Here is a 27,737-nt window from a genome sequence, read left to right as displayed (position 1 = left end):
AGCAGAGTGATCATGGACAAAACCCCTCATTAAAGAAAGTGCTTCTTCTGGAGATGACAGGGACAGTGAGGGAGAGGCTAACCTTATTAACAAAGCCTGGTAGGTTAACGCGGTGTCATGCCATCATTCAGATCTTTCTTCCACAGCTTGCCTTAGCAGCAAGTGCCTTGCCAGGTAATTACTACCGTGTGTCGTGTCCTCTCTGCACACATGAAGACCCTATAGCACTGCAGTATTCTGATTTTACCCATCAAATGGAACTTTTTTCCTTTTTGTACTGGCCTATTTATGCAAAGACTTGTTTGATCATGCACAGCCTGCACCTCCCTTCACTAAGATGGAACTCTGAGGCAGATGGGTCTGGATGTGTGATCTCGTGCAGTGGCCCAAACATGATTTATCTTTTGGGAAGACAAGAGTTTCACTAACTTTTACTAAAACCAATCTCAACATCAACCTTAGGGGAAAAAGTAAAAGTGATCTAGCTTACTTAGTAACCTTACTGACCCAAGGCGGCGCACATACAGACACAAAAAAAGCAACAACAGTGGAACAATTTCCAGGTATTTAGGGTTTAGCCTCTCAAATCTAAAAGGAATATTGATTTATCAGATAGAATGAGCCCTAACCACCTCAACTCTGAGGCAATTAACGGCATATCCCATCTCTGTGTGATGCGTTGGTGTCCAACGATTGGAAAGATGCTGGGTGTGAGTGTGTGTTCAGGGGTTCCTCAAGGGAGAAGGCTTTTCAAACTGCTATGCAGCATAGACGGTTCCCAGTTATACACCACCAATCATTATAGATGGTGCCAACTAAAATCTAATTCCCACAGTCCGATCTTCTCTGTAATTGCAATGGCTGGTGGGTGGAAGAGATAGATTATGTTGAGCACACAAGTAAGACAGGCAAAGAAGAAAGTCTGACACATTTTAAAAGTAAATCTTAATATAAACATTTTATTCAGTGCATTTTTGTGTATACAACAAACAATAAACAACTGGAAGTTATCAGGCAGCCACAATGTCTGCCTGTAAATGTTGTTTTATCAGATTTAGCCTGGTAGTTTGGAACACATGATCCAACATGGGTTAATACACATAGCCTACATCATGCAGCTCTAGACCAGAATTTCCTTGCCTTCTCCCATGCAACAGATAGGTTCACCTAATACAACCTCCGGAGGAAACCAAGAAAAGAAAGCCTCCCAGAAGCATGTACCAGAAAGAAGTTATGTAGCTGAAGGGAAGAGTACCTAGCCCACAAAAAGGGTCCTTTTTGTACATAATTGTGTTTGTACATGCCCTGTGCAAGAAAGGGAGGATGTTCATTTTTGTTTTTTGTTTTTTTTTCTTTTTTTCACTTTTACAAATATGACGTGTCCTATAAAATGTTAAGCCACCTAAAAGTCCACAGTATTCTTTTTTTAAATATAGAAAATATTGTCACCACAATAAGTTACTCAAACACATAACAAGCATCCTGGGAAGGGGCTTGCACCATATTCCTATGGTGAACTGTATCAGTCAATATAAGTTGACAAAAAAGGATGGTGCGGTGGGGGAGGGGTCGAAGGATGACACAAGCACAGAGAGAGGAAACCGATCACGAGGACAAGAGACGGAGACATTGTGACACAGTGGTAACAGAAGGGAATGGGGACACAGACTAGTCGTTTCATACGTCAGCCGTCGGGCATATCAGCAAGAAGCACAACATAAAGCACGCTGCCAACTTCTGTGTTTAAAATCACTTCCTTTGTCCATTGTTCCTTTTTCTCACAAAATCTTTGCTTTCTTTCATCAAAAATGTACAATAAAAAAAAAATTCCAGCTTTGCCTTTATACTGGCTTGGTTTTCAGCGGCTTAAAGGGACACTCTTTCGTTCTGTCTTTGGTTTGCTGGAACCTCTTTCAATGATGAGACAGCAACAAAAAATACAAATACTGAACAATGGCAAGGGAAGAGAACAAGAGGGGACAAAATCAAAATGAGTTATCAAATAAACAGCTCTCAGCTAATTCAGAAAATTAGCAAAAAAAAAAAACAACCAAGGTGCAGCTGTGGCATTTCTGAAAGGAAACAAAAACTGCAAGAGAGCCACACTGTCCCTTATATTTCAGGTCAGCTGAACATAGGCTTCGTTTTCCCATGCTAGAGAGCTCAGTCTCTGAGCGTGTGCACTAGGACGCAGGAGAGCTACCGTCTGGCTGGCCACAGTCCCAGCAGCACTAGGCTGCGCCACACCAGGGAGTTTATAGGCTTTGTATTCACAGAAGCATGGATAGACAGAGATCAGGGCTTGTACTGTACCACTGCAGCCTTGTAGACCAGCACCATTACTGGCTGCCCTGAATGCCTACACGCCTACCTTCCTGTCCCTGTCTGACAGATGCACGAGTGCTTTGTGTCTACATGACCTACGAAAAGTTATTGTCCACAGGAAATTAAGAAAAATAAAATTAGATATAGATGAGCTAACTGGTATATGATCATCGCCAAAGGAGAGCGATCAAGGTAATAGATAAATATCAAGCCCAAAATAAAATTTTTAATTTGTTTTCCAGAATGGTTTTATGTGCTGTTAAGTGTCTTACTATTGATGCTGTTTTGATGATGACTGACCAGGATGGAAGCTAACTGTTTTTTATTGATGATGTCTGGGGGGTTTGTGTGTGGTTTGTTGTCGTAGCTAGTCCTGAACCGCTGATCGGTGAGAGAAGTCTGCTTGGATTCACGCTCTGCTGGAGGTAAGGTTTCGTGGTTCGGCCCCAGGCCTGGGTTCGGCTACCGGGCTACGTCGACTCATTCTGGCTCACGGCTTTGCCTCCGTTGAGCACAGCCGAGGCACTCCGACTCTTGGTGGGTGTGCCGCTGCCGGAGCGGGAGAACTCTGTCAAGTCATGGAGGGATGGCTCTCTGTACATTGCCACTACGCAAACACAAAGCAAGGGAGAATCAGACAAAGTGACATTTTGTCGACATTAAACAAGCAACAACAGCAAACAAGAACTGTGATTTATAGTATTCAGATTAAGGCTGAACGATATGCAAAAAAAATACATTGTGATACTGTGAGTGTGATATGAGTCACAATTCTCGTGGGACTGTGAATATTTGCATTTCATTCTCACTCAAAAAAAAAACCAAAAGAAATTATGATGATGTGATTTTTGCTGCACCAAACAGGCATGTTCTCTTACTTCTGGAGAATATGCTTTTTAGGCCTGGACATACCTGCAGCACTGTAATGCTTCATTTATGATATGTTGTGACACATTTTACAGCTCCTACGATTTGGATATTGCACTTGGCCACATTGTGATTTAATTAAGTTCAATTAACGGTTCAGCCCTACCATGGATAGCTATAAAATATTAAGTGAAACTTTTGGTTAATAGAGTAGGTCCTGCGATGCTATAGCATGAGATCTTACTTATAGTTCCCAGGAAACTGCTGAATAAGGAGATCACAGCAGACCAGGTTGGTGCTGTATTTAAAAAAAAAATCCTATATCCACGGCACGGCATTATAAATTCAGGAGTTCCTAGTGCTTTAGCTTTGCTGTGTATGCAGCATTGGCCCAATCTGCATCTCAGCAGCCTCTTTTCAGAAGAAATATCAGTAATCTGAGGTTCACAGTCTTTGGTTTCAGGATGTTGTCAACATCCTTCTGCCTAGAATGCTGTTTGATGTTCATTCCTCAGGGAGTCTGTGGCTGAAACAGCAAACCCAGTCCTTCAGACACTTCACTTAGCGAAGCATTTTTTGTTACAGCAGCAATCCAGAGACCATCCTTATAGACATCAATCAATGGCAGGGTTTCAGAGGGAAACTGCTGATGATTGGTTCCAGTCTTGTTGGTGACAGGATTGTATGATTATAATGGTGGGCGACTGACCCTTGTGATTACTGGATCACCTCAAGACCACTGCTGCTATTCATTTCTAAACATTAATCCCCAGTAACAACCATCCATCTTGTCATTTTTCACGTTCCTCCACACAAATCTCCCCGTCCTTCTGCGACAGATGCCACTTAACCGACTTCGATAAAGACAGCTCTCTGTGTCTTGCATCAAGACTTTCAGGAAGAATTGTAAGAGGATTTTCCTGTTTGGGTTTGAATGACGTGAGCTGAACTTGCTTCATCCAGAGGAAGACAGAATGAGAGGCTGTGGGCTGAGACTCACAGACTGGAACCAGAAGAGTAGTGAGTAATGGCTAGAAGAGATGCCATTGCCAATGCAGAGACAGCTTCTTAATTGGTGCCCTGTAACACCACTGACTCTGAATCTTTATGAGCTGCTGGAACAAATTCTCTTTTATTTTGCTTCCTCTCTTTCTTTCCCTTCCAAGGCTCTTTCCAAACCACTTGCTATATCTGGAATTTAAATTATGTAAAAGATTTAGTAAATATTGTGCGTTACTGGATAATTTAAATTTTGGCGAAAGAGGGAGAATGCCTTTCCTCCCTCAGTGCTACAACAAAGGCTTTTATTCAATTTATTTTTCTCATTTTGCCTTTGGTGTTGGACTTCAAAAATACTATATTTCTTCTTATAGATGAAATACAAAAAGGCAGCTGAGGGCAGTGGTTTTTGGAATCTGTAGGAATTACTGTCTTACCCAGCCTACATCTATCCTTGTTACTCTCTTTTTCTCTTTCACAGTATTTTTCTCTCAGCATAAAGCAAGGCAATCATTCTCCGGCTGTCGCTTTTAAGTGTGTTTGAGACCCCCTGGATGGCACGTTAAATTAAAGTGAAAAGCCATTATAGGGATCTCAGAGGGCAGACATAGATTCTTAATAAGATTTTGGCTGGAAGAGCTCCACCAAAGATGCGTCACATTGGCAAATAGAAAAAAAATGAAGAATTTAACTCCAAGGCACCGCTGGATGTCTGAATGAAACCCCCACATTACTAATGTAGTTCACATACAAATCATTTACACATCTACAACCTTTCTTATCTACTTTTGTGAATAGGATATACAACGCCCTTCAAAATTTTGGAATCATCTGCCACAAAAGCTTGATCCAGTACAATCAGATGGCTCAGAGGACTACTCAATATTTTTGAATGGGTTTTCATGTTTTTAGGTTGGAGAAAGTCCTCTTCACAAATGGATGTTATTTTGTATGACGGGTTGGCGAAAAAAGTGCTTGTACGTGGTTCAACCACACTGACAACTGAAACGGCAGAAAGGGACATAGACACCTCTGAGCCACTGTTAAATAAGATTATGAGATCACCGCTCATTGGTTAAAGAAATCAGAAGCTTAGCGTCAAATCTTTCAGTGTCGAGTGCACAATAATGCCAATAACAAGCTGGAATCAACAGGCATGTTTCTGCTTAAGCAATAGAAGGTTTTAAAAAAAGATTGCAGTGACCTATTTTAACACTCTGCCTTAATTTAGTGCAAAATGATGTGATACTATACTGATGATTGTAGGCATTCTGAACTCACTGGACCCTTAATTATATTTTATAGTGCGTGTTTTCCTGGACTGCATTATATTGAAAGTAGTGCTGTCAAAAATATTGCATTATTAACGCGTTAACACAAATCAGTTTTAACGGTGTCATTTTTTAATCGCGCGATAAACGCTCTTTGTGACCTTGTAAACTTGTAGTATTTTATAAGCTGTGGCCACTGCTAGTAGCGTTAGGAAAACTACAGGATCCGATTGTAAACCGGAAACAAAACAATAGGCACGCTCCACGCACGTCTTTGGTGTCTTGCCTGCTCGCTAGCTGTAAAAGAGTAGGCTACCGGTTTGTGTGGATGTCAAGCGCGAAACGCCGAAATGGATGCAAATAAGATTCTGAATGGAAAGTTTAGTTTCAAAAAGTTGCCAGATGGGTCGACTGACAAGACCAAAGTTATCTGTGTGTATTGTTGGTGTGAACTAAATTATCACTGGAGCACATCCAGTCTGAAATGCCACTTGATGGCCAAATGTGCGATTAATTTGCGATTAATCGCGATTAGATATTTTAATTGACAGCACTAATTGAAAGGTGTTTCTAATATTATGTCCACCTTGTTTACATACACGAGGAGGGTAAAATATCAATAGTAGCAAAGTAAAATTCTCACGTTTGTGACAATATCGACAAAAACTGAACATTTGTAAGTTTTGATGATTTTCTAACAGAATGCTGTATATGCTCCTTCATAAATGGTTAAACTGGATTTACTACTTATCTTTTCACCCAGTTACTGTAGACCGCAGTAATAACTTGACACTACTAGCAGTCATGTTAATTTGTGTGCACAGAAAAGAAGGTCGTGAAACTATAAAAAGAGCCATATGTGACAGATACAAACCATGAAACTGCTCAGCAATCAACAATGTAAAGAAACTGCCCTCTTTTCGCCATTGTTTGAAGTTTTTGCTGCGCTTCAAGGCTTTTATTTCTCACTGATAGAGGAGAAAAAGTGCACTTCTTTTATCCTGCTGAAGTGAAAGCAGACTCTCTCTGTTGACAGGTAAATCTGCGTCTTGTTGAAGATGAAAGGACTGTGGCCTTTTCAACAGAGAACCATTCCTCCCTCTCTCCCTATTTCCTCTGCTCACCACAGCCACACTACCACACACATAGCCTGCATGGGTGGGGCTCTCTGTGTCCTGGGTGCTACTATTCAAAGCATTTAAACATATTGTTCCTGCTGCTTCTGGTTCACAGACAATGGCTCAGCCTGCTTCTGCAGCAGCGTGTGACCAGTCAGAGGAAGCTGCTAAATAGGTCCGTGCCAGCATCTCGAAGGAGAACGCTAAATGGCAGAGGGTCATCTAGAAAGCAGCTCATTTAGTCTCTAGCAGAAGAATATCCACACGGCCTGAAAGTATATAGCGCATGAGGATGTTTAATTATAGAAAGGCTGGTGGTTGTCAGGAAAGGTGAAAGGTGAAAAACAAACCCTTTACCAAACGCGACATGGCTGAATAACCAAGAAACTTTCCAAGTAGATTGTGTAGTTACAGCAACTTTATGATGCCATGCATTGCAGTTAAGCTGCCAGCATGCCTCAGAAACCCCCTGACCCCACACCCTAACATCGGACTGGGGGGTTGTGTCTGACCATTTCTGTAGCTTTCCAAAGCCAACAATATGACATTCATACCCACTTCACACCTTGAAGGCCAACTGCTGTTACTCCCATATTTCCACAGTATCGCATCTCCCTCAGTTCTATGATGGCCAGCTTTTCACTCCACCTTCGAGTGTAGCCATTGGGAACAATAAGAAATCTTTTGTTTTCTGATGCAGTTGGACTACACAATGTATGAACTGTTTCTGTTCAAGCATATCCTGACCCTCAGTGTTGAATAGTAAATTGTGAAAAAGGATCTGTGCAGGTTTACCTTTTAGAGGTTTGGGAAGGAAGTGGGCTGCTGGCTTGTTCTTCTTGACATGGTTCCCCTTCATGATTTCCCCCTCCTTGTTCAGACCGAGGTACCAGCCCCTGCCCGACTGCTGCTGCCGGTATATCATGGAGGAGTATGTCACATAATAGTTCTCGAACACCGACTCCTTGAACTTGCACTCTGGCGTAAAGTGTTCCTGTGGGGGAAAATGAGACGCAGATACAGTGTGTGGTAGTTGTTGGACAGTAATTCACATGGTCTCAAGAGTCTTTGACATCCTGGTATGAACAGAAGCAGCTGAAATGCAATAGTTCATTACATGAGAGTGCAACTTAATAACGGTACACTGCGCCGCACGTCCACCACACACTTGAGCACGAAAAGAGGGAAGAAGCTATCTCAAGGCTCAAGCCCCTGCTTTAAAATTTTTGTCTCTTGAGAATCTTTTAAATCTATTCGTACCATTTACTGTAGTGAATAATGTAGTACTTTATAGCATAGATAACAGTGCTATGACAGATACAGAGGATCATTAATAAAACATACAGGCAAGATGAAGAGTATATTCTCATTTTGCTCCGAGCTGTTAATTATGCATGGACAGTTCATTATCTTTCAGAGTATTGTCCAGTATTTATGATTATGTTGGATGTAACAATTTATGACTGCCATTGGACTTATTATACTACGTATTTAACTACTGACCTTTTAAATTACAAGAAAAAAGGATGGAAATGCTTTCACAATGTGGCTTTAATAGGTTTACAGACGATTTGTGTGCACTTGGGTAGTGCATGCAAGGTGTGTGTGTTCTCCACCTGCTCTTCCTTATTTCTTTCACTGATGAACTGTCAGTGGGGAAACCCCTTAGAGGCATGATTTGGCCATTAATGCTACAACAGTGTAGCTGAGGTTTATGTTCTCCGAGGCAAGGTTTTGTGTGTGCTGGCGAAAGTGTACGTATATGTGTTTGTATTAGGATTGGCCATTTTAAGCAAAAGTAGTGCTTGATATTCACTGGGAAGACCACACACACACACACACACCACAGTACTGTCTTGACCTAGCTGGGAGAGCTGGTTTCTTTAGACTAGTTTAGTCTGACTCGTAGCTAGTAACTAGCGGAGCAGTCTGGACCTCCCTACTGATGAAGGATGTTTGCAAGAGGTTGTGGTGGCGTTCATAAACAGGAACACACAGACTTCTAACACTATTAAGCTGCAACCTGAGCTTGTCTAGACACTTTTACTCTATTATAACTCATGATTTGTAGCATGTACTTTACGGCGGCTGCATTAACATGCAGATATTCTTAATTGTCACACACACACACACACACACACACACACACACACACACACACACACACACACACACACACACACACACACGACAGAGATCAACTTCTCACAACTCCCAGTGAACTCCATCACCCACACAAGATGAAAACAGGGAAGAATATATACTTTTAAGACAAGAAGATAGTTACATAAACAATTTGGTTTTATACCGTTTAATGACTGTTTGAAAACTTGAAAATCAAGACCCATCCCTAGTGTGTGTGAGTGTGTGTTTGTGCAATTTGTAGAGCCGCTTGAGCATACAGAGTTTAATCAGTTAGAAGGCAATTTCCCCTGAGAGAGATTTGAGGAAGAGTGCGTGAGGGAAAGGCAGCTCAAGACAAGTGAAGCTAGTCAACAGTGAATTTCTCTTGCCATGCTTTAATATTTTCTTCTTAGGACGCTTTGTCCACATATGAAAATACATATAATATGCAAACACCACCACGAGACACAGTTGAAGCAGCAACGGGTTGAACTCACAATGGGTATTACAAAGTGAGCTTTCCTATGAAGAGAAGGATGGATGCATCTTTCAGACTGAAGTAGGTATACCCGGGATCAGTCCCAGTTAAAAAAAAAAACATTGCTGGGTGTCGATGGTGAGAGTGATGATGTGTCCCCGGGGCCAAAGACCCACTGTGAGATCATGACAAACAACATGTCAGTACCAGACATGGAGTCATCTATAACAGCCTCTCTCTGTTTTTTTTATTTTTTATTTTTCCTCTTTATAGTTCAGCAGCATCACTGTTAATGTGCAGCACTAACCAGACTTCAAAAGACTGAATGAGGTTCATGTCTGTTGATCTGATTTGCTCTGTTATTGTGGCTTTTGTGGACTATGCAGCTAAAACATCCAAAATCACTGAACGCAAACACGAAAATGTAAAGGCAGTGAACTGCAAAGGGTCAGAAAATGTTCACTTGTTGAACTTGTCAAGAGCAATCTGGTGTAATATGATATTGTATTGTGTCTTTTGTTGAGCTCAGCCAGTTCTGGAGACACAAAACCCAGACCCTCCTATAGTAACTGACAGCCACACTCATTCATCATCCCCTCTGACTGATCTTGCCTGCACAGACCACATTAGATGAAAATCTCTGTCAGAAACAAAGTCGAAGTCACAGGAAGCCTGTGACGTGTCACCTCAATGTGATACATCCTGTTGGCACAGTCCTGGTCCTCAGTTAAGCTGCTGCATGACAGGGGTACCAAACACTCCATTTGAATAAATGTTAAACCCACCAGGAGGGCTGCAGAACCAGCTGGGAGCTCACAGTGCCACGCTTCAGCAGGAAATTATTCTCTGGTTCTTATTTTGGACAAGAGAGTTTAAACCGTAGAAATATAAAGAAGTGAGTCAAGTAAACTGACAACATACACTCTTCACCTCCATTTATGCACACAGGTGAAGGTTCCACACAAATACATACTCTGACACACTTCATTTATGATGCTGTTAAATTACTGCTTCAATACAGGTGTGTACAGGTGTGAGGTTTTTTGAAATGCTAAATTCCAACAAATGTGGGCTGAAATGAAATACTTAGTTTCTTTGACCTTTGGACTTTAAAACTGTCTGGTTATTGGAAATCAGATTGCTGGAGTCAGACACAATGTTGCACAGTCACCACTGGAATCTAATATTAGAAATACAGAAGTATAATACTGCTGCTGATAATATGAGTGCAGCCTAACCTTTATCTGCCACTGTGCAGAAGCACTGGGTTTAAGCAGAATGAATAGACATGCCCCCCCCCAAAAAAAGCTAGTTTTCAAATGATGATTTAAAATATCAATGTTGTCAATCAAGCGTCAAAGCTTCAAACTCTTCGGTACAGCCCTACATTATTAAGTGAAAACCTACACAGAACAGTGAACTCTAATAATCTGTTTTACTGCCTACATTAACAATACATATAAAACACTGAGCATATGAGGAAACATGAAGAAATTAAAAAACAACATCAGCTCTAGTTTGACTCAGACCAACATTTGCAGCGTACTTGGTTTTCAGTAGTCGTGGTTCTGAGCTGATGCCATAGAAATCAATATCTGGTCGAGACCAGGTCTACACTTGCCTTTGATCTCAGTCTTGGTCCTAGACAAGACGGGGGTCTACAGTCAATTGCTTGTGTGTCTTACAACAATACTTGCATGCACCTATGTTCATCGAAAGAGTTAATGTACTGGCTGCTACAATTGTTCCTTCTGTCCATACTAGGCTGCAAAGAAATCCCTTCCTAAAGTGCTTCTAGTGTAAGGGACGGATGACAGAATCCACAGTCCTTAGTCTACACAAAATGCATTCCTAAATTCAGCTAAAGCTAATATGAGGTGGCAGCAGTCAAATAAAGTGGCTGTTGTCCACAGTTATAATATTGCAATATTATTGTATTCTGTTATTTACATTTTACACAGCGTCCCATTTTTAAAAATTAGGGTTATATATAAGATATTGGAAAATCCAATAAGCTGCCATCAAATCCTAAAAAGACATACATTTCATTATCAATTCGATCTTATGGTTTTTCCTATATCAACACCGTCAGACATTTTTAACCTAAAAATCTAAAATTTAATCTAAAAATTAGCAAAATTTTCAATACATTGTTTCTTCTGTCCAACACTGGTTTATTGTGATGTGCAATGATCTGAGAGCATCAGTCAGAGCTAAGATATCTTGGTTTATGTAGAGTAGGTATAGGACCTACTATGAGGTTATGCTGAATGAGTCCGTTACTGAGAGATTTCGGCTGTTTTATTGCTAGATTTTGGAGGGGATGCAAGACATTTGCATGACAGACACCAGTTTGCGCAGCTTCTTCCTCTCCAAAGTGTTAACAGCTCTGGAGTAGTTTGAGCACCGACCCCGCGTTTTTGATCAGTGCATTCAGTTTGTTTCCATCACCAGCTCTGTTTCTTCTCTCCCAGCAGATTGTAGCAATATTGCACTCACAACAACAGAGTGGAACAAGATTTGCAACGTTTTTGCTCAGATTAAAGGAAGTAATCTTCCTTAGAAGATATCCTTTCAGTGCAGTCCGTTGTCGAGGTAGATTTCTAAGATGCTCGTACTCCTCAAATTATGGCATTATTGAAAGAAAGTTTATTGAATCTCAAGATTTTTGTGAGTTCTTCAGTCATAAGCTATTGTATACAGTAGCAGCAATCATCAAGTATTCGACTGCTAATCTCACACCACAATTTATTTGTGCAAATATAATGAACACAAAGACTACAAAGTATGAGCAGGAACATGGAGTGTAAACAGTAATTTCATGTTGCTGATGTGCAGTACTTCACTTCTCTGGTCACACAATGAACTTGGATTGAGGCGTTTGCTTAGACTGTTAAAGGTATGTTGGATTTTCTCCCTCCTGTCCTCTCTCCTTAATTATGTGTCAGATACTTCATCTTCCATGGCTTTCTTAATCCTTCTTGTTAATTTTTTGACTGTTCGCCACCCTCAGTAGCTCAGTGTCTTCTGTCTTCTTTGCTGTCTTTCTCTGATAAACAGCAGCAGTCTTAGAAAGGCTTGGCAGCATCCATCTCAGTTATGCACGAGCAGCAATTGAAAGCTAAACAACGGGCTGCTCAGCTCTTGAGCCAGGAGTTCTGTTCTACCTCTAATAATGAGCTTATGTGGATTTGGCTGGTTACACTCGCCCTGGAGAAGAATAAGAGTCTATTGATAAACAGACGTATACAGATCGAGGCACATTTAGAGCCAAGATGGAGGAGAGGCTGCTGGCCGGGACTGCTGTGTTGGAGTGGGTCTATGGACAACAGGCTCGCTCAGACTGACACAAGGAGGGGCCAAAATGGCAGGGGATCCCCATTTCTATTCTAACAGGACTGTGATAGACAGAAACATTCAGATCCTTTTGAATAGGCTCCAGTAGCGTCTCCTTCAGTCAATAGCATATCTATTGTTCCCTGAAACCAATCTCCCAGTGAAAAAATCTCACATCACTTTAATCATGACTCCAGTGCCAGATGGAGCGAGGGGAAATCACTTTAGAAATAAAAAGCAGGACACTATCTGCATAGAAATAAAACCAGTCGTGCCATCTCCCTCCCCCATGTCTCTACGGTGGTTTGGCTAAATGCGCTTTTAACGATCCCATTGTACTACACCGACGTGATATATGCAACTATGAGAGGACCTTGTCCAAATGATGCACAGCTGGCAACCTCACTTACACAATGTCCAGACAGCCTTTTCTGAGAAATATTACAGCATTGCCCGGTGCACATAGTGCTGTTAGGAGCATTAGATGAGCTGCATACATATGCCTGGTGTATCAGTTGGTCAGCTGTTCCTTTCCCTCTCGCTTATTTTTGTTGCTATGAGAAAATTAGTGTAATTGTTGTGTTGCTGGAAGCTCGGTGATACATATCTCCACATTTCATAGGAGTGGAATTAGTGAAAGTCACTGTCCATCTCTATTCACTCTTGTTTTCCTGAAGCATGTGTTTGAGGGGTGAGCAGTGTTTTCATGAACTTTATAGACCTCTGAGTCTTAAGCCATGCTGTTAGATGTGCCTTTTAGATGCTGTAGGAGAAAGGCAGCGAGCAGGAGGACAGAGGAGTGAAAGCTCTAGGGTCTTTAATTCATCTTCTATTTTTTTAGCCTAATATTGTTGTATTCATATGCAGGGTACCTTACGTACACTTTTTTCAAATCCCAACCTCCACAAAAATATGGTAACAATTAACAGGGCATCAGGATTTATCTTTTATGGACCAGAGCTTTAGAATGAGCTTTGTTAGAAGATTTCCATCCTTCCTTCTCATCATCCCTGCTCTCTTTTTCATTTTTATTGTGCAGTATGAGATAGTAGTGCATTCTAAAGTAATTTCAGTGCAGTGTTCACATGAGAAACATCTTTACTTAAAGCGTCTCACCTCCCAGTAATTTTCGTTCTTGCATGTCTTATGCCCAAATTCATTTACACTTGTCTTTCTAAATTAAGTGAATTTTATTTCAAGGGCAGGGAGAGGCAGAGAACAGTCTTATTTTTTACAGCGGGGGGAAATCCCAGCTTACGTTGTGCCATGAGTTCTTTATGATACGAAGGAGACATTTAAAGGCTCATTCAGAGCGTGACAGTCTGAGGGTTGTTTCCCTGACGATTTTTTAAAATCCATCAATGTGAAACACACGGACGCACACGCACAGGCAACCATTAACCCCTCTGGGAAACCTCTTCTACTCTATCATACAGTTACACAATTCAGCAGTGGTAAGGGTAACTTTGAAATGAATATTCCATTAGCAAGGCAGTCATGTCAAGAAAACACGATCAATTACGATGCACTCTCAAACAGCTTTCTGTTGGCTTTGGGGGAGTAATTACAGCCGAACGGTGTTTTCCTGATTCAGTCAGCAGGAGGAGAAGTACCAGCATAATGGATCTGATCTCCTCTGTGAAGATATTGGCCGGATTTTTCACAAGACAAGCCAAGCCAAGTCAATGCTGTGTACTGCCCCGTGTGTATTCAGCTGCCATATCAAAACTAAGATGACACCAATTATGCCAATGAAATCAGGGCTGAGTGCTGGTCTAGGGTCTTTTCAGCCACATCAATGCTTGTGAGACTCACAAATGTGAATGCTATGGTTAGGCAGTGAAGACAAATCTTTCTAAATCCGTCTTTTCAACGTCCCAGTCTTTTCAGTAGAGTGGAAGTGGATTAAAAAGCACCTTTTTCTAGCTAAAGATAAAGTACACTCAACGCATTCATTTGTTTGGGAATAAATTGGAGAGCTTTAAGCTAGTGGTAAAGACCCTTGCAAATACGAAACACAAATAGATACACCCACACAGGGTACACGTTCAAGCCACTAGCACACACACACACACACACACACACACACACACACACACACACACACACACACACACACACACACAACACAAACTAGTTAATGACACAGCTCAGTGGAGTGAAACCTTATAGCACTGGTTATTTACCAAAGGCATTGCGCTTGCTAAATGGTTGAAAAGCCATGGGTGTGAGCCAAGTACATATCTAACAGGAGTGTACTAAAATACAAACACGATAATGTCCAAGCACAATGAAATACAGACTTCTTTGCAGTTTTCTGTCTCTAGTTTCATCAGGCTTATCCTACATACATACAGTTATGATTGAATTGTCATGAAAATAAAATATGCTCTTACACAACCTCTGCATCCCTTATACAAGGTTTCAGTGACTCTCCTGAAGTAAAAATTTATGGCTAAATCTAGAGCAAAAATGGGAGGAAAATACTTCAGTGAGGATGTAATGCTGGAGTCACATTCGTCTAGCAGCCTTTTTTTTCTCACCTCATCACTCTTTTGTCTTTTCCTGCGCCATTGTTCGCACATATGTTTAGCTGGCACTTAATGCACAGTCAGGGTGCCTTTATAAATGAGTGAGAATGTGATGGGTTTCACGTGCTGTGCAAGAACACTTTCACAAGATGCATGACCATCAGAAGTCCGGCCCAGCGATTTAGGGGAAAAAAAGAGCCTGTAAACCTCAATGCTAACCTGATAAATATCTCCACCCCAAGAGCCCTGAACTCTCCATTCTACACATACTCACACAGAGCAGTCTAGACGAGACTCAACTGGAGCCTCAGTGACTCACACTAATTCAAATATGACCCACCAGGAAATTAATAACACCACTTCAAAGGCACCTCGTGAGATATGTGGACTCCACTTAGCCCGGGATCTAAAAATATACCCACACATCTGTAAACATATGAAGAAAGATTAAATGTGTTTTTCTTTCTCGGATTCAGTGGAAATATCCGTTGCATTGTTACAGATATATACGAAGGTATTGGGTATTGGTATTTTAGATTGTGTTAACACTTTTTCTTTTGTAGAATAGAGGATGCTTCTGCAGTTCTGGTGCAGAACGTATTTCAGTAATTTTGCAAAACTAGAGGGGCAAACAGGAAAAGAGCAGATAGTAAAGTACATATTAATTGGTTCTTCCTCTCCCACACATTGACGCTGACAGATGAATATATTTTCACTGGTGCATTCTGCCTCACCCACACATGTGCACTCTTTTTCTCACTACTGATTCTCTCACTTTCTTTTTCTTTGTATATGCTCTTATACATACAGAAGACGCATTTATGTACAGATGAATGCACAAGCACCAGATCCATATGTGAGGCAATTCGGTCTGCTCTTGAAAAGCCACGCAGATGAATGCTATCAAGTGAAATATAACATCAGATAAAATCCAAACATACATTTAAATGTATAATTTAGTACGCATTAGAATTTGCGTCAAAAATGTAAATTCACGATACATGTAAAACATATGAATCATATATTCTATTACATTCAGTCACGTCTCCATTCATGCATGCGCTTATGCACACACATATAGAATAATGGGAGGCATCCAGATCCCAGCAGCAGCACTTAATCCCCCCACCCAGAATTACGTCATCTGTTGTCTCTCCACTGTTGATTGGGAATCTCCCTCCAATGCTGCCATGCTATTGGCTGCTTCAGTGCATGGCTCCAAGGCAGCACTTTACCATAGCAGCAATCCCAGCCAGGCAGGCACTATTAGGCAGCCAGCTACATGTTCAATTCAATTCCCCCTCTAATTTAGCTGAAACAGAAAGCTCTACAACCCATCCCCCAACTGCTTTCTTCCAATTTAACACACCGACAAGATGTACTGTATTTCACATGAAGGCTGGTATTTAAACAGCATGTGCTATACACAGTAGCAGCATTCTACAGTGTTTATGCTCTGAACCATTTGATGGAAATTTAATGCATTTATATATCACAAAAAACACAAAAATAGAATTGAACACAAATTCAGTGCTTGCAAGAAGCAAACACTTAGTTTTTTCCTTGTTTAGGTTTTATTGGCTGTGGTTCAGGTTCTGAGTCTGCTTACTGATTTTAGTTCTTTTTGAATCCTGGCTCTTTATGTAAAATCCACCTTTATTTTTTGCTGATCTTTCTCAAATGCATAAGTAGTAATGAAGTGAAATTTGTCTACACTATATAGCATCTTTCTAGAATAGATGTCGGAAAGTGCTTCAAAATCAGAGATCAATGCAAAAAAGAGGAAACAAGAGAGACACGGTACAAGAATATAAAACTAAACAAGGCAATCTAAATTGGTCCACTGTGAGGTGCTTTTTAACGTTTTCTGCATTGTCATCAGATCTGAAGTCCCATCGTGGCAAAACTAGAACTTTAAAAGCATAGACTCCGAAGTTTTAAGCCTGGAGCAAGTTGAAATAAACTACAGTCAGAACCTTAAATTTAGACCATTTAGTGATATAGTGCTGTAATAGCTCATTAATGTAGATGGGTGTCTGACCAAAAGAAAGCTCTAAATGTGATCACATGGACCTTGACTAGATTCTGCATTTGATAAGGACATAGTTTACAGAAATCAGGACAGGTGTCAGATTAGACCTTTTTTGAGGACCTGATCAGAAGCTTTGTAGCTGCACTCTGGGTCATTAAATGTGTGAATATTCTCCATCTCCCCTTGGGATACAATGGAACAAAAGGGATGCACAGTATAATTTTGATATCATCCGTATAGCAACGATAAGATGTATACTTAAACTATGTATTATCTGCTTAAGGAGAAGCATATCAAAGGCAAACAAAATGGGATCAAGGACAGAACCTTGGGGCACACCACAACACAGAGCTGCACAAGAGAATGAACTAAAAACAGCAACTGGAAAAACTATCAGAGAGGTAGGACAAGAAGCACTCAAGTCTCCCCAGAGATAACCAAACATTGCCACAGTCTCTCGATTTAGGGTACTTTGATCAACACAAACATAAACATATGCTTAATTACTGAGAGCCAAGCTCATATAATTAAAATCACTCACTGCGAGCTGTGGACTGCTGGGGAGCCATGTTAAATACAGCGCTGAATGTGTGTGTGCCGTGCAAAGGGGTTGAAGGAGTGTGTTTTATTTCAGTTATTCCTGTATATTCCCATCAGGCATGGTTAGCTACGGCAACCCCTGTGGATATGTTGTCAAACAAATGCTCATTAAAATGTAATTATAGGCAGACCACACAATCACTCGCCACACTCTCTACAGTGATTATGTTGTCATTCTGGTCTTATTACATTGAATGAGATCTTGCTGTTAAATAAATAACTGCTAATTATAATATAATCTGGTAAAATCATTATACAGTATTTGTAAGGAGAACAGCTTCATTTATGCGTCATGGTCAGTGGTGCATACCTCAGCTGATTCGCTACCAGCATCCTGGTACGATCCATTGACATTTATACAGGTGTACAGGTCGGCTTTTACACCCTGACAGTTCTCACTATCCTCACTAACCTTTTGGTATTGTTGTCTTTGCTGAGATCTGATGGTCATGTTTGTGTTAGTTATTAAGTGAAGTGGTCCTTTCAGTAGTATCCTAACTGTACAGCCATTGGCTATTTCTTGACGCAAGTGTCTCTGACCGAACTAATGCTTGGTGAGAGATATCACACTAACCCTGATTATAATGCATTTGTGTTACAAGAGTGAAATTGGGGGAGAAGCCAGTTTTCCTTCATCACATTACTGCCACAGATAATAATGTTATAGATAATTTGTCAGTGGCAGGGGCAGAATGAAAAGCTACAAGATCATTAGGTTTTCTTTTCTCTTTCTATGCTTATCTCTATCAATCACCATTGTGTCTGCCTACTGAGACCTTTACCATCGAGAACAATCTTTACTAATTTGACTATGAGGATTGTCTGTTAACAGTGAATGTGTGTGTCTGCATGCCCTCTGGGTGCACATCCAACCAGCTTGTCAGTCTTCTCATTGACGCCTGCCGCACAGTGAGATGGTGGCATTTGGGAGGAAGACTAACAGGGACATTGTTCGGCCTGTAACTGAATTATTCATAACATTGCACATTTAATCAAAGATGAAGAGCCAGCTGCCACGATTGGATATATCACTGCTCCGCCTGCTTACACAATCCTTGAACTTTTTATTGACACTGAATTATATCAGATGATGACGCTGGTCTTTCATCGGGCTTACGTCTTGACTCCACCGAGCACAGCTGCATCGCGTTCCAGCTGCGACACGGTTTCGTTCCCTTCTCAGCACAGCTTCAGACACCACCGCTGCTTTTTTCCTTCTTTTGTTAACTTGCTCAGATTTTGTTGATTCCCTCCTTGTACCATGGGTACACAGTCTACATAGTTAAATTTCTTAGTCTGTTTCAAAGTGACAAGCGTGTTTTATTTTCAAAATTGACTGGATGCTCTGTGCCCTTCCTGTGTCTGACTTCCTGCCTTGCTCGATCTGCTCTGTGCTCTGCTTCCATCAAAAATAGACTAACACGTACATACATAACACCTTTTCAAGTATCTGTCTTCTCTCTCACGTTTTTTTTTTCTTTTTTTAAGCTTTTCTTGACATTGCTCATGTCACCATAGTAACGCAGATGTCTGCCAGAGACCTAATATTGTCTTTGTATACAGCTAAACTAGGAGGTCAGCCAATAGGACAGACACACACATGCACACAAACACTCAGACATACATGAAGTGACTTACTGATGTGTACAGGTAGCCCTCACTGTTCATAGCCAGATAGAGTTTGGTCTGCACCCCCTGGATGGCCACCACTCGCAGCCCCACTGGAATAAGGTTAAACATGGCTAGAAATAGACAGACAACAGAAAGAAAGGTTAAACAAAGTGCACACTTTCATCTTCATTTAATACACTCATTATGTTAAAAATAAGACAGTGAATAAAATATATCATGCAGTTATGTATTCCTTTTATTATATTTGGTACTTGAGAGATATATAGAATTTGGGAAATGCTTTATCAGTGTTCAGTGCATGGTAGCTTGTGGTAACATAGTAGATACTGTAAATACATTAACTTATATAGTACTTGAGTGTTTTGGTAAGACCGAAACTGAGGAGTTGATGGAGGCAACACTGCTGTCAAACTCTGTCCAACTGTGACAGCACAAGCCAGAAAGTAGACAGATGTTACTGAGAGAAATCCAGTTTTTAAAGCAAGCCTGAAGCGCGATGAGCTCCACCAGGTTAGCTATGCAGCATTCACTATAAGGGGTTAAAATAGTTATTTGTGTTCCCTCCCTCTGTCTGGATGGAAGAGTGAGTTGTCAAAACCACACCACAAATAGAGGTACGACATAAGCTCAGGGACTCAACCACTCTCTCCCGAGGCTGTTTCATAAAGCAAATGAACAAAATCAGAAACAGAAAAAGAGACAGCAGCTTCCAATGCTGCGTATTCGTACACATGAAATGAAATCACAGGCTGTGTAAAGTTAAGCCTAAGTACTGCAAACACAATATGTAAAATTCTTTGAGCTGGAAAGAAATCAAATATGAAAACACATTGTGTAGCCAAATGTAAATCTACTACAACAACAGTGCTGCTCTCTCCATCCTGTCCATCATCTCCGGCATTACATATGAGTGCGGGAAGAAAAAAAAAAAACACTCACACACCTCTGCGCACAGACGTTATGCTCATGCTGAAACACACATAAATCTGTCTGTGATTGGCGGGCTGAGTCGTGAGGCCGAGAGAGCCAGCGGCAGCCCAGCTGGTCAATGAGGTACACCTCTACCTAATTAATGTCGGCCTGCGCTGTATACAAGTGTGTCTGCGAGTGTTTCGTAAGATGCTGACGGAACCCATGGGCTGAATAGAGAAAAGCACATGAACATCCACCTGAAACTCTGTAGTCGTGCTTCTATTCCAAAAAAAAAAAAAAAAAAAACTTCTCGCCTTTTGTTCTGACTATTGTTGGACATACTCCCAAACAGTGATGCCATCGTCAGTGCTGTGGATTTTTGTTTAACCCTTTTGAAATACAGTAAATAATGTCCACAGGAGAATCATAACAGTCATCTCAAGCTCCCCTCTTAATTGTTCAGACTGTACATTGCCATGTTAGGACACTGACTTCTGGGCTTAGACAAGTGAGAGGAGAAATTAAACTTCTCATTCTCTCATCAGTGAGTCTGTGAGTCACAGTGTGCCCTTACTATAGGTCCTTTTGTCAGCCAGATCCCTATCTGCAGAATCCTTTGAGTGCACTGTAGAGGCTTTTTGATGGGCAATTTCATCTGCCCTTATTGCTTTAACACTGCAAGCTTCCTTCTCTCTGGGCTTTCATGTAAACAGCCATAGGAATGCATAATGTATTTACTTTGTAGAGTAAACGGGCATTGCCAGCATATTCGTGGATGAATGAAAAGGCATTGAAGTCCCAGAACCACTCCTTCTGTGGTTCACTGTCTTCCCTTTCTCTCGGCCTCTGTCTGTCTTTTTTTTCTCTCAGTCTAGCTCTGTTTTTTTTCTTCAAATGCCACATGAAATGTTGTTCACAATATACTCTCCTGTCTGTTCTTATGTCTTCAATGACATGCTTTAAATTTAATGGTGAGTATATCAACATAACAAATATCATGAATTTGGACAGATAGAGATCCCATGAGTCTATTTGCCAGCCCTTTAAAAATGACTGATACATTGGATAGTGCCTTGATCAGAATCTGTATTTCAGCTGTCACAAATACATAATGCTTTAGTCTAATCTGTAATATGATACTCAATAGTAACTGACTTCTCCTTAGTGGCACTGATGCTGTGTTTTACATGGTGGAGGGTCCTCCATGCTTCTTAAATTCTCAGTTACAATCTCAAGTACAGTATGGTTGAGTTATCTTGTTAGCCACCTCGCTCTAAAATTGCACCACTTCCCAAAAATGGTTAGCAACAGTCCCGTAATGGTACAGCAATCAGAAGACGGCTCCCTCGGGAAAGCCGCACCACTCCCCATCTTCAGACTTTCAATACTACTAATTGGCGTGTCTTTGGTAATGTGTCGTTAGGCAGCTATGTACTATACAGCAGATGCTGCCTGTAAAATGTATAACTCATAGGACAGGGGTTCTTAGATTTATTACTTAAAGGCCCACATCATATTTTCCAGGATGTTTGGTGATAACAAATTAAAATGTAATCATTTTATTAATGTCACATCTATTGTGACTGAGCCAGCACGAAACATATTTGTGGCCCAGATTCTTACAAGTACAATTAAATTAAATTGTGTCCTAGAGGAAACAGGACAAATTGTGTATCTGTGATTTAGGAGCTGCTAGCAAATTTTCCTTAATGTTAATGTGTCAGCCCGGCAGCAACAACACACGACACTCTCTCCGGCAATTAACGTCACCATGGCAACGATGCCAACGATGGGGAAATAAGACACGTTGAAACCACAATCATCTGGAGATGGGATGGGATCGCTGTGAATGATCTCCAGCTACACTGCAGATTCAGCCTTACAAACAATTTATTGATCAGTAGAAAATTTATTTCCTTTCCTCCCTCAGCTACTTTTCTCCAAGGGCCAGAATTTTTCTAAGCAGATATGGTGTGGGCTGGACTTTCCAGATAGAAAATGACATTTATTTAGGCCTAATCAGCCTATTATTGTTTCATATTTTCACTTTCTTACACAATTAATGTCATTTTTATGAGCCTATGTCATCGTGAATAGACAGGAAATCCTTAATAAATAGATACTTCACTAGAAAGGCCTGCACCAAGGAGGCAGTCATTGCTCAATATAAACTTGACTGTTTAACTGCTGATGAGTGAGTCCTTATCACAACAAAAAAAATTCTTTGGGATCCCAGGATGCAAACGAAAATACTCAGTTCAAGACTCCAGTGAATGGCCAACCAGGGAGCAGAGTGGTTTGATGGTGGGTCCACAGAGTAGCGAGGACAGAGTCGGAGAATGATATGATTCTGTAGAGTGGGTGAACTATCACTTCCATACTCTTTGGCTCATTGCCAGGGGTTGGCAAGCTAATCAACAATCACTCTCAGGACGGACTGCACCTCCTCACTTTTGAATAGTGTTAGATGCGCACATTTTCTGAATTCATCAATATTCTGCAGGCTGGATGTGGCCACGGCACACCAGTTGATGATACAGGCTGGATCCAGATCGACTTGCTAACCAGAGGCGCTCTGTCACACTGTTTGGAAGAAATCAATGATGGATCTGCTTGCCAGATTCGTATGGAATGAAACCATGACAAAATAAAATATGCAAGTATGAGTGGCACCTGCATCGTCGTCTCTCAACCCCAACATAAACTATACTCAATTATTTCATTGTAACACAACCTCTCCCACTGAGCAGGACTGAGGAAAGAACATGTAATTCTTTTATTGAGGTAGTTTTATTCATTCTAACAAATGTCTGTTTGGAGCGTTATTCAATACCGCAGTGTGGAGGCTCAACACTTTGTTGGCAGAAATTCATATTAACAGGTTACAGATGGCACGATCAGCAAACTTTCTTCACAACTATTGTTCGGATTGATCCATCTTGGCTTTGCTGTGTGCTGAGCTAGAGGGGATGTGAGGTGTTGTTTTCATAAGAAATCTCTCCTCACTACGATGTCAAGCTGTCAAGATTCACAGACTTATTCAGGTGTAACTTTTGGATTTATATAATTATGTAATCTTTCTTGTTGTATGTAGCACAGTTCTAGATTTTTGATTTGATTTCTTCCTCTCCTGAAACATCTGCTCCGTGAGCCGTTCTCGTCTCTATAATTGCACCGTTCTCGCTCTGCGTTTCTTACAGTGTTTCCTCCCGTCATACTCCCACCATGAGCGCACATATACACGTCTGCAGTCCACTTCATTTCAGAAGGATTACCAGCCAGTGCCCTGATGGAGATTTTCAAGAGGGGAAACTCAATTACTTCCTGGCTCCTAGAAACACCTGAGCACACTGAAGAGGCTGACAGGGCCACCACCCACTCACAGACCTTTCCTGGTGCAGAGAGGCCGGTGGAATAAGAGGGGTGGGGTGGCCTGAGGGACACTTTTCATGATTGCTTGCAGGCTTGTCTCCAGATCCTCATAGTCATGACCAATTCAGTGTGACAATAAACCTGAATGTTACCAGCGATCGCAAGTCATATTTTAAAGATTTATCCTATCTGTTGCTCATCCTAGGAGCAGCAGGCCGGCGATTCGGGTAGCCTATATATGACAGCATGACAGAGCGCTGTTTTGACAGCATTACATAGCTGATTACTGTTCACCTGCAGTGGCCCCTTAGCTGAGGTAAACTGAAGTACTAAGAAATATTTAAGGCTTACTTAAAGGTAATGCAAGAATCTTGTTTTCCTTTACACCTTTGCATTGATTGCATTTGTGAGTATAGTGCCAATGTTTGAAGGATGGGGCTGTTTTTCACTACTGTATCTCATGGGAGCCCAAAACGGACAATTGGACATTTAGCTGTTCGTTAGTGAGAGACATGACAACTTCTATTAGGATTTAAGTAAGAACAGAAATGTAGCCATTATTCGGGAAAGTACATTAACAATGTTTTGGTCAAGTTTTCAACGTTGACTCCTTCTGTCATTAAGCAATTAAATTGGCATACATCTGGTGTGAATTACTCATCTGACAATTTGCCAATTTCTTTGCCTAAGTCTGGGATGCACAATATCTCCAATGTTGTAACAAATCTGTACAATTTCAACCTCTGAGTCTATTTAAAAGGCGGGGGTTGAAAGACAGTGGACTGAGTTTTTGAACACTGAAACACTCTATCAAAGAAAAGGGTTTAGGGTTGCCTTACAGTGCTGTCTTTTTCTCTCTAGATACCCAGTGGGTTTGCTTCATTGTGATGCAATGCAAGAAAATGTTTTACACTGTATCAAATGGGAGAGAAATCACTGGGATTTGCGAGACTTGGATTTGTTATTTCTGACATGGTTCGCCTTCCTAATGTCACAAACAGATCAAACTTCTGTATGACCACAGCCAGACGGCCAAGTCCGTCTCCTCAGCGAGCTGCGGAAGCAAAGACCAAAGTCGTGTGTGTGTGTGTGTGTGTGTGTGTGTGTGTGTGTGTGTGTGTGTGTGTGTGTGTGTGTGTGTGTGTGTGTGTGTGTGTGTGTGTGTGTGTGTGTGTGTGTGTGTGTGTGTGTGTGTGTGTGTGTGTGTGTGTGTGTGTGTGTGTGTGTGTATGCACATTTCAGTAGGTCCTCTCCCACCATCACAAGACACCAGTAGCTCCAAGAGGACTGCGCTCTCCGTCACCATGGAGACAAGCGCACCCAGCGCCTAACAACGCTATTTTTGGAGCAGAGCAAAGAGCTTCACTCTTTCTCCTTTTCCTGTTCAGCAGCACTCTTTAATTTTCTCTTCAAAAACTATTTTGGTGCCGGTGCAGGCCAGTTGTTACGTAAGTCAACGGAGAAGTGAGTCCATGCAGACATGATGGGCGTGCCTTGTAATAATGCGTGCGTGTGATTTCATGATCTCCGTTTCTACTCCTGCATGTAGTTTGCTCTGTGTCGTCTTTAACTCTGTCATTTTATTAAAGAAACAAATTCCACACAAATTACAAGGTGTCCTGCTTAGACAACTTCCCACTTGCACCAAGGTGCTATTTATATGTAAGACACACACACCACCATCACCACCAAGGGACTAACTGAATACAGAGGTACTAATTCAGACGCTCCGGATGTGTTTACATCCACTCAGTGGTGGAATTACACAGCGAGTATTACATCAGTGTGCCATGCAGATCTTTTCCTCAATAACATTGTTTTGGTCTGGGGGGAAGTGGATTTCACTAACTGCTGCACCGCTGTAATTTTTAAAAGCATGTAGTGATCACCGAGGCCAGGCAGCTGATCAGATTTTATTTTCAGATATGACTGTGGCAACGATTATGCAAACAACATAATTGAGATAAAGCAATTAGCGTGCCTCATTTCATTTGTGCAATAATGCTCTCGTTCGTTTTGTCTCATGCTAGAAATCCAGCGCACCTCTTTCCTTTACAGAGGTCAGGTGAGCTGTCACCTGTGAAAACCCAGTCACGCCAACCACCGCTTGAAAAAGGCATTATAATACACCTCATATGTTGAATAAGTCTTTGTGTGATTATTACTGTAAGACAGGCATGTCCAAACTATTCCACAAAAGGGCTGAGTGGCTTAAGGTTTTCTTTCCAACCAAGCAGCAGCACGCCAGACTTGACTCCTTTCATCAGCTGATCTCAGTCTTCAGACAGCTGATTGGTCAGACTGCATCCTCTTGATTGGTTGGAGGAAAAACCTGCAGCCACATGGCCCTTTGTGAAATAGTTTGGACATGCCTGCTGTAAGATTTTGTTTGTTTGCTTTTTCAGTTGAATTATATTTAAAGTTTAACGCTCACAGAAATACACCATTTTTTTAAAAGTTCAGTGAATGCATGATGTTTCCAAAGTCAGTGAGAAATGGTAACTGTGTCAGTGTTGACCAAAATAATCATACTTATGATTTTTGCCATAATCAAGCAGCCCCAGTATTCACTGCAACGTGTAATTATAAGGTTGCATATTTCTGCTCTATTGTTACCAGAGAAGTGGCTGTGCTGTTACTCTTCCATTGATCTCCTCTTTAATCTGTCTATTGGAAAACAAAGAGCTGGTGGGTGTAATGGCGGTGATAGGGATGCATCAATACATAGTATAAGACAAAACTGGCTCTCCGCACAGAGGCAGTGTGTAGGAGAGTAAAAAGCCAATCGCCATCCGTGTTCAGGCTGCCATGGGACGACTTTGATGAGATCAAATTAAACAGCCGCAGCTGCACTTAAATGCACTGACAAAGAAGTATTTAGTGTTTTTCTCTGTGCTGTGATACTGAATAATGTTAATCCATCGATCCATTATCTATAATTGCTTATCCTTTCCAGGGTCAGGGGGGGCTGGAGCCATTTCCAGCTGCAAACAGTTTGAATGCTGTTCAAAACTAAAATTCAGATGAATTAAGAAAAGCAAACTCATTAAAGTTGCCATTACATCAGATGGTTAAATTGGATAGTATGTAGTTAATGCAGTCCTGCCTGTTGCACAGAGAAGTGACAGGAGCAAGGTAAAAGGTTCCCCACGTCCAACAGTATAGCATGGCAGTGGGTGTATGAGAAATGAGGGAAACAAAATACTGTCATGAAACTTACTGTAACCATTGTCCTCCTCCTTCGTTCCATCGATGGTTCCATCTGCCTGCAGCTGCAGGTGGAAACCTTGTCGACTGTACAGCTTCGTCACAATCCCCTTCAGCTGGGGCTCTGTGGAGGCAGAGGGGGCACAGAGACAGGAAGACGCAAGAATGAAACCGCAGACTGTAGAGAAACATGAATGCAGCAACGTGATGTTTTGAAGCTCCAGTTTATTGTTCGCCGCCATTTTGGAAGTTGCCGGAGCCACAAAATCCAATTTAGTGAAAGGGTAGTGGAGCCGAGGTAAAAAGGAGCAATTACAAAAACTGGCTGAGACGCCTGTCAGTCAAGTAAACATGAGCTAATTTCACCACCAAAAACATGTCAGAGGCATCAAATATCACTATTGAGATCTGGCCTTCTTGTGGAAAAGAGACTTTTTCAAGGGAGTCCTGTGTTGTTAGTTTTGGAGCCATAACCTGGCAGCCATTAGAGGAGCCACAGTGTAAGATACAGTGGCTTCACCACTCAGTCGTGGTGTTTTCCACTTTAGGAACTGAAAGGACCGATAAAGGCTGCCAGCTTGCTGATATCCTACATGCAAACTCTCGCTGATCTTGTGGCCACTTTACAATGACCATTTCATTTTATTTGTCCGGAGGGTATATTAACAAATAAAGCAAGATGCCTGATGAAAACAGACAATGTAAAGGACATTTATGTTCAACAGAACTGTAAGATCAGCCTCAGGAATTGATGTTAATAGTATTTAAATGGCAAAGTCATACGAACTACAGTGTGATCAATGCTGCCGTGTCCAGAATCCATGAAAACTGACAGTCTCTCCGTCATCTCTGTGCAGTGGACCTGAGGCCGCCCCTATGGCTTGACAACAGAGAAATAAGACCACAGATGGACAACAGCAAATGGTATCAATT

At 41.3% G+C, this 27,737-nt stretch overlaps 1 protein-coding gene across 3 annotated transcripts in view; it reads right to left on the bottom strand.

The window, feature by feature from the left end:
• Nucleotides 1-939: 939 nt before the first annotated feature.
• fgf13a (fibroblast growth factor 13a) overlaps nucleotides 940-27,737 on the bottom strand; it is a 97,312-nt gene continuing 70,514 nt past the window's right edge. For all 3 annotated transcript variants that reach the window (XM_070962158.1, XM_070962161.1, XM_070962159.1), the window contains 4 exons: nucleotides 26,818-26,928; nucleotides 19,320-19,423; nucleotides 7,376-7,574; nucleotides 940-2,932 (listed from right to left, as the gene is read on the bottom strand). In XM_070962158.1, the coding sequence (XP_070818259.1) occupies nucleotides 2,796-2,932; nucleotides 7,376-7,574; nucleotides 19,320-19,423; nucleotides 26,818-26,928 (551 nt within the window). In that variant the 3' untranslated portion in view covers nucleotides 940-2,795. The remainder of the gene's footprint in view (nucleotides 2,933-7,375; nucleotides 7,575-19,319; nucleotides 19,424-26,817; nucleotides 26,929-27,737) is intronic.

This window comes from Chaetodon trifascialis, chromosome 5, assembly GCF_039877785.1.
Source record: "Chaetodon trifascialis isolate fChaTrf1 chromosome 5, fChaTrf1.hap1, whole genome shotgun sequence".
NCBI lineage: Eukaryota > Metazoa > Chordata > Actinopteri > Chaetodontiformes > Chaetodontidae > Chaetodon > Chaetodon trifascialis.
This window is presented reverse-complemented; position numbering and strand designations above follow the sequence as displayed.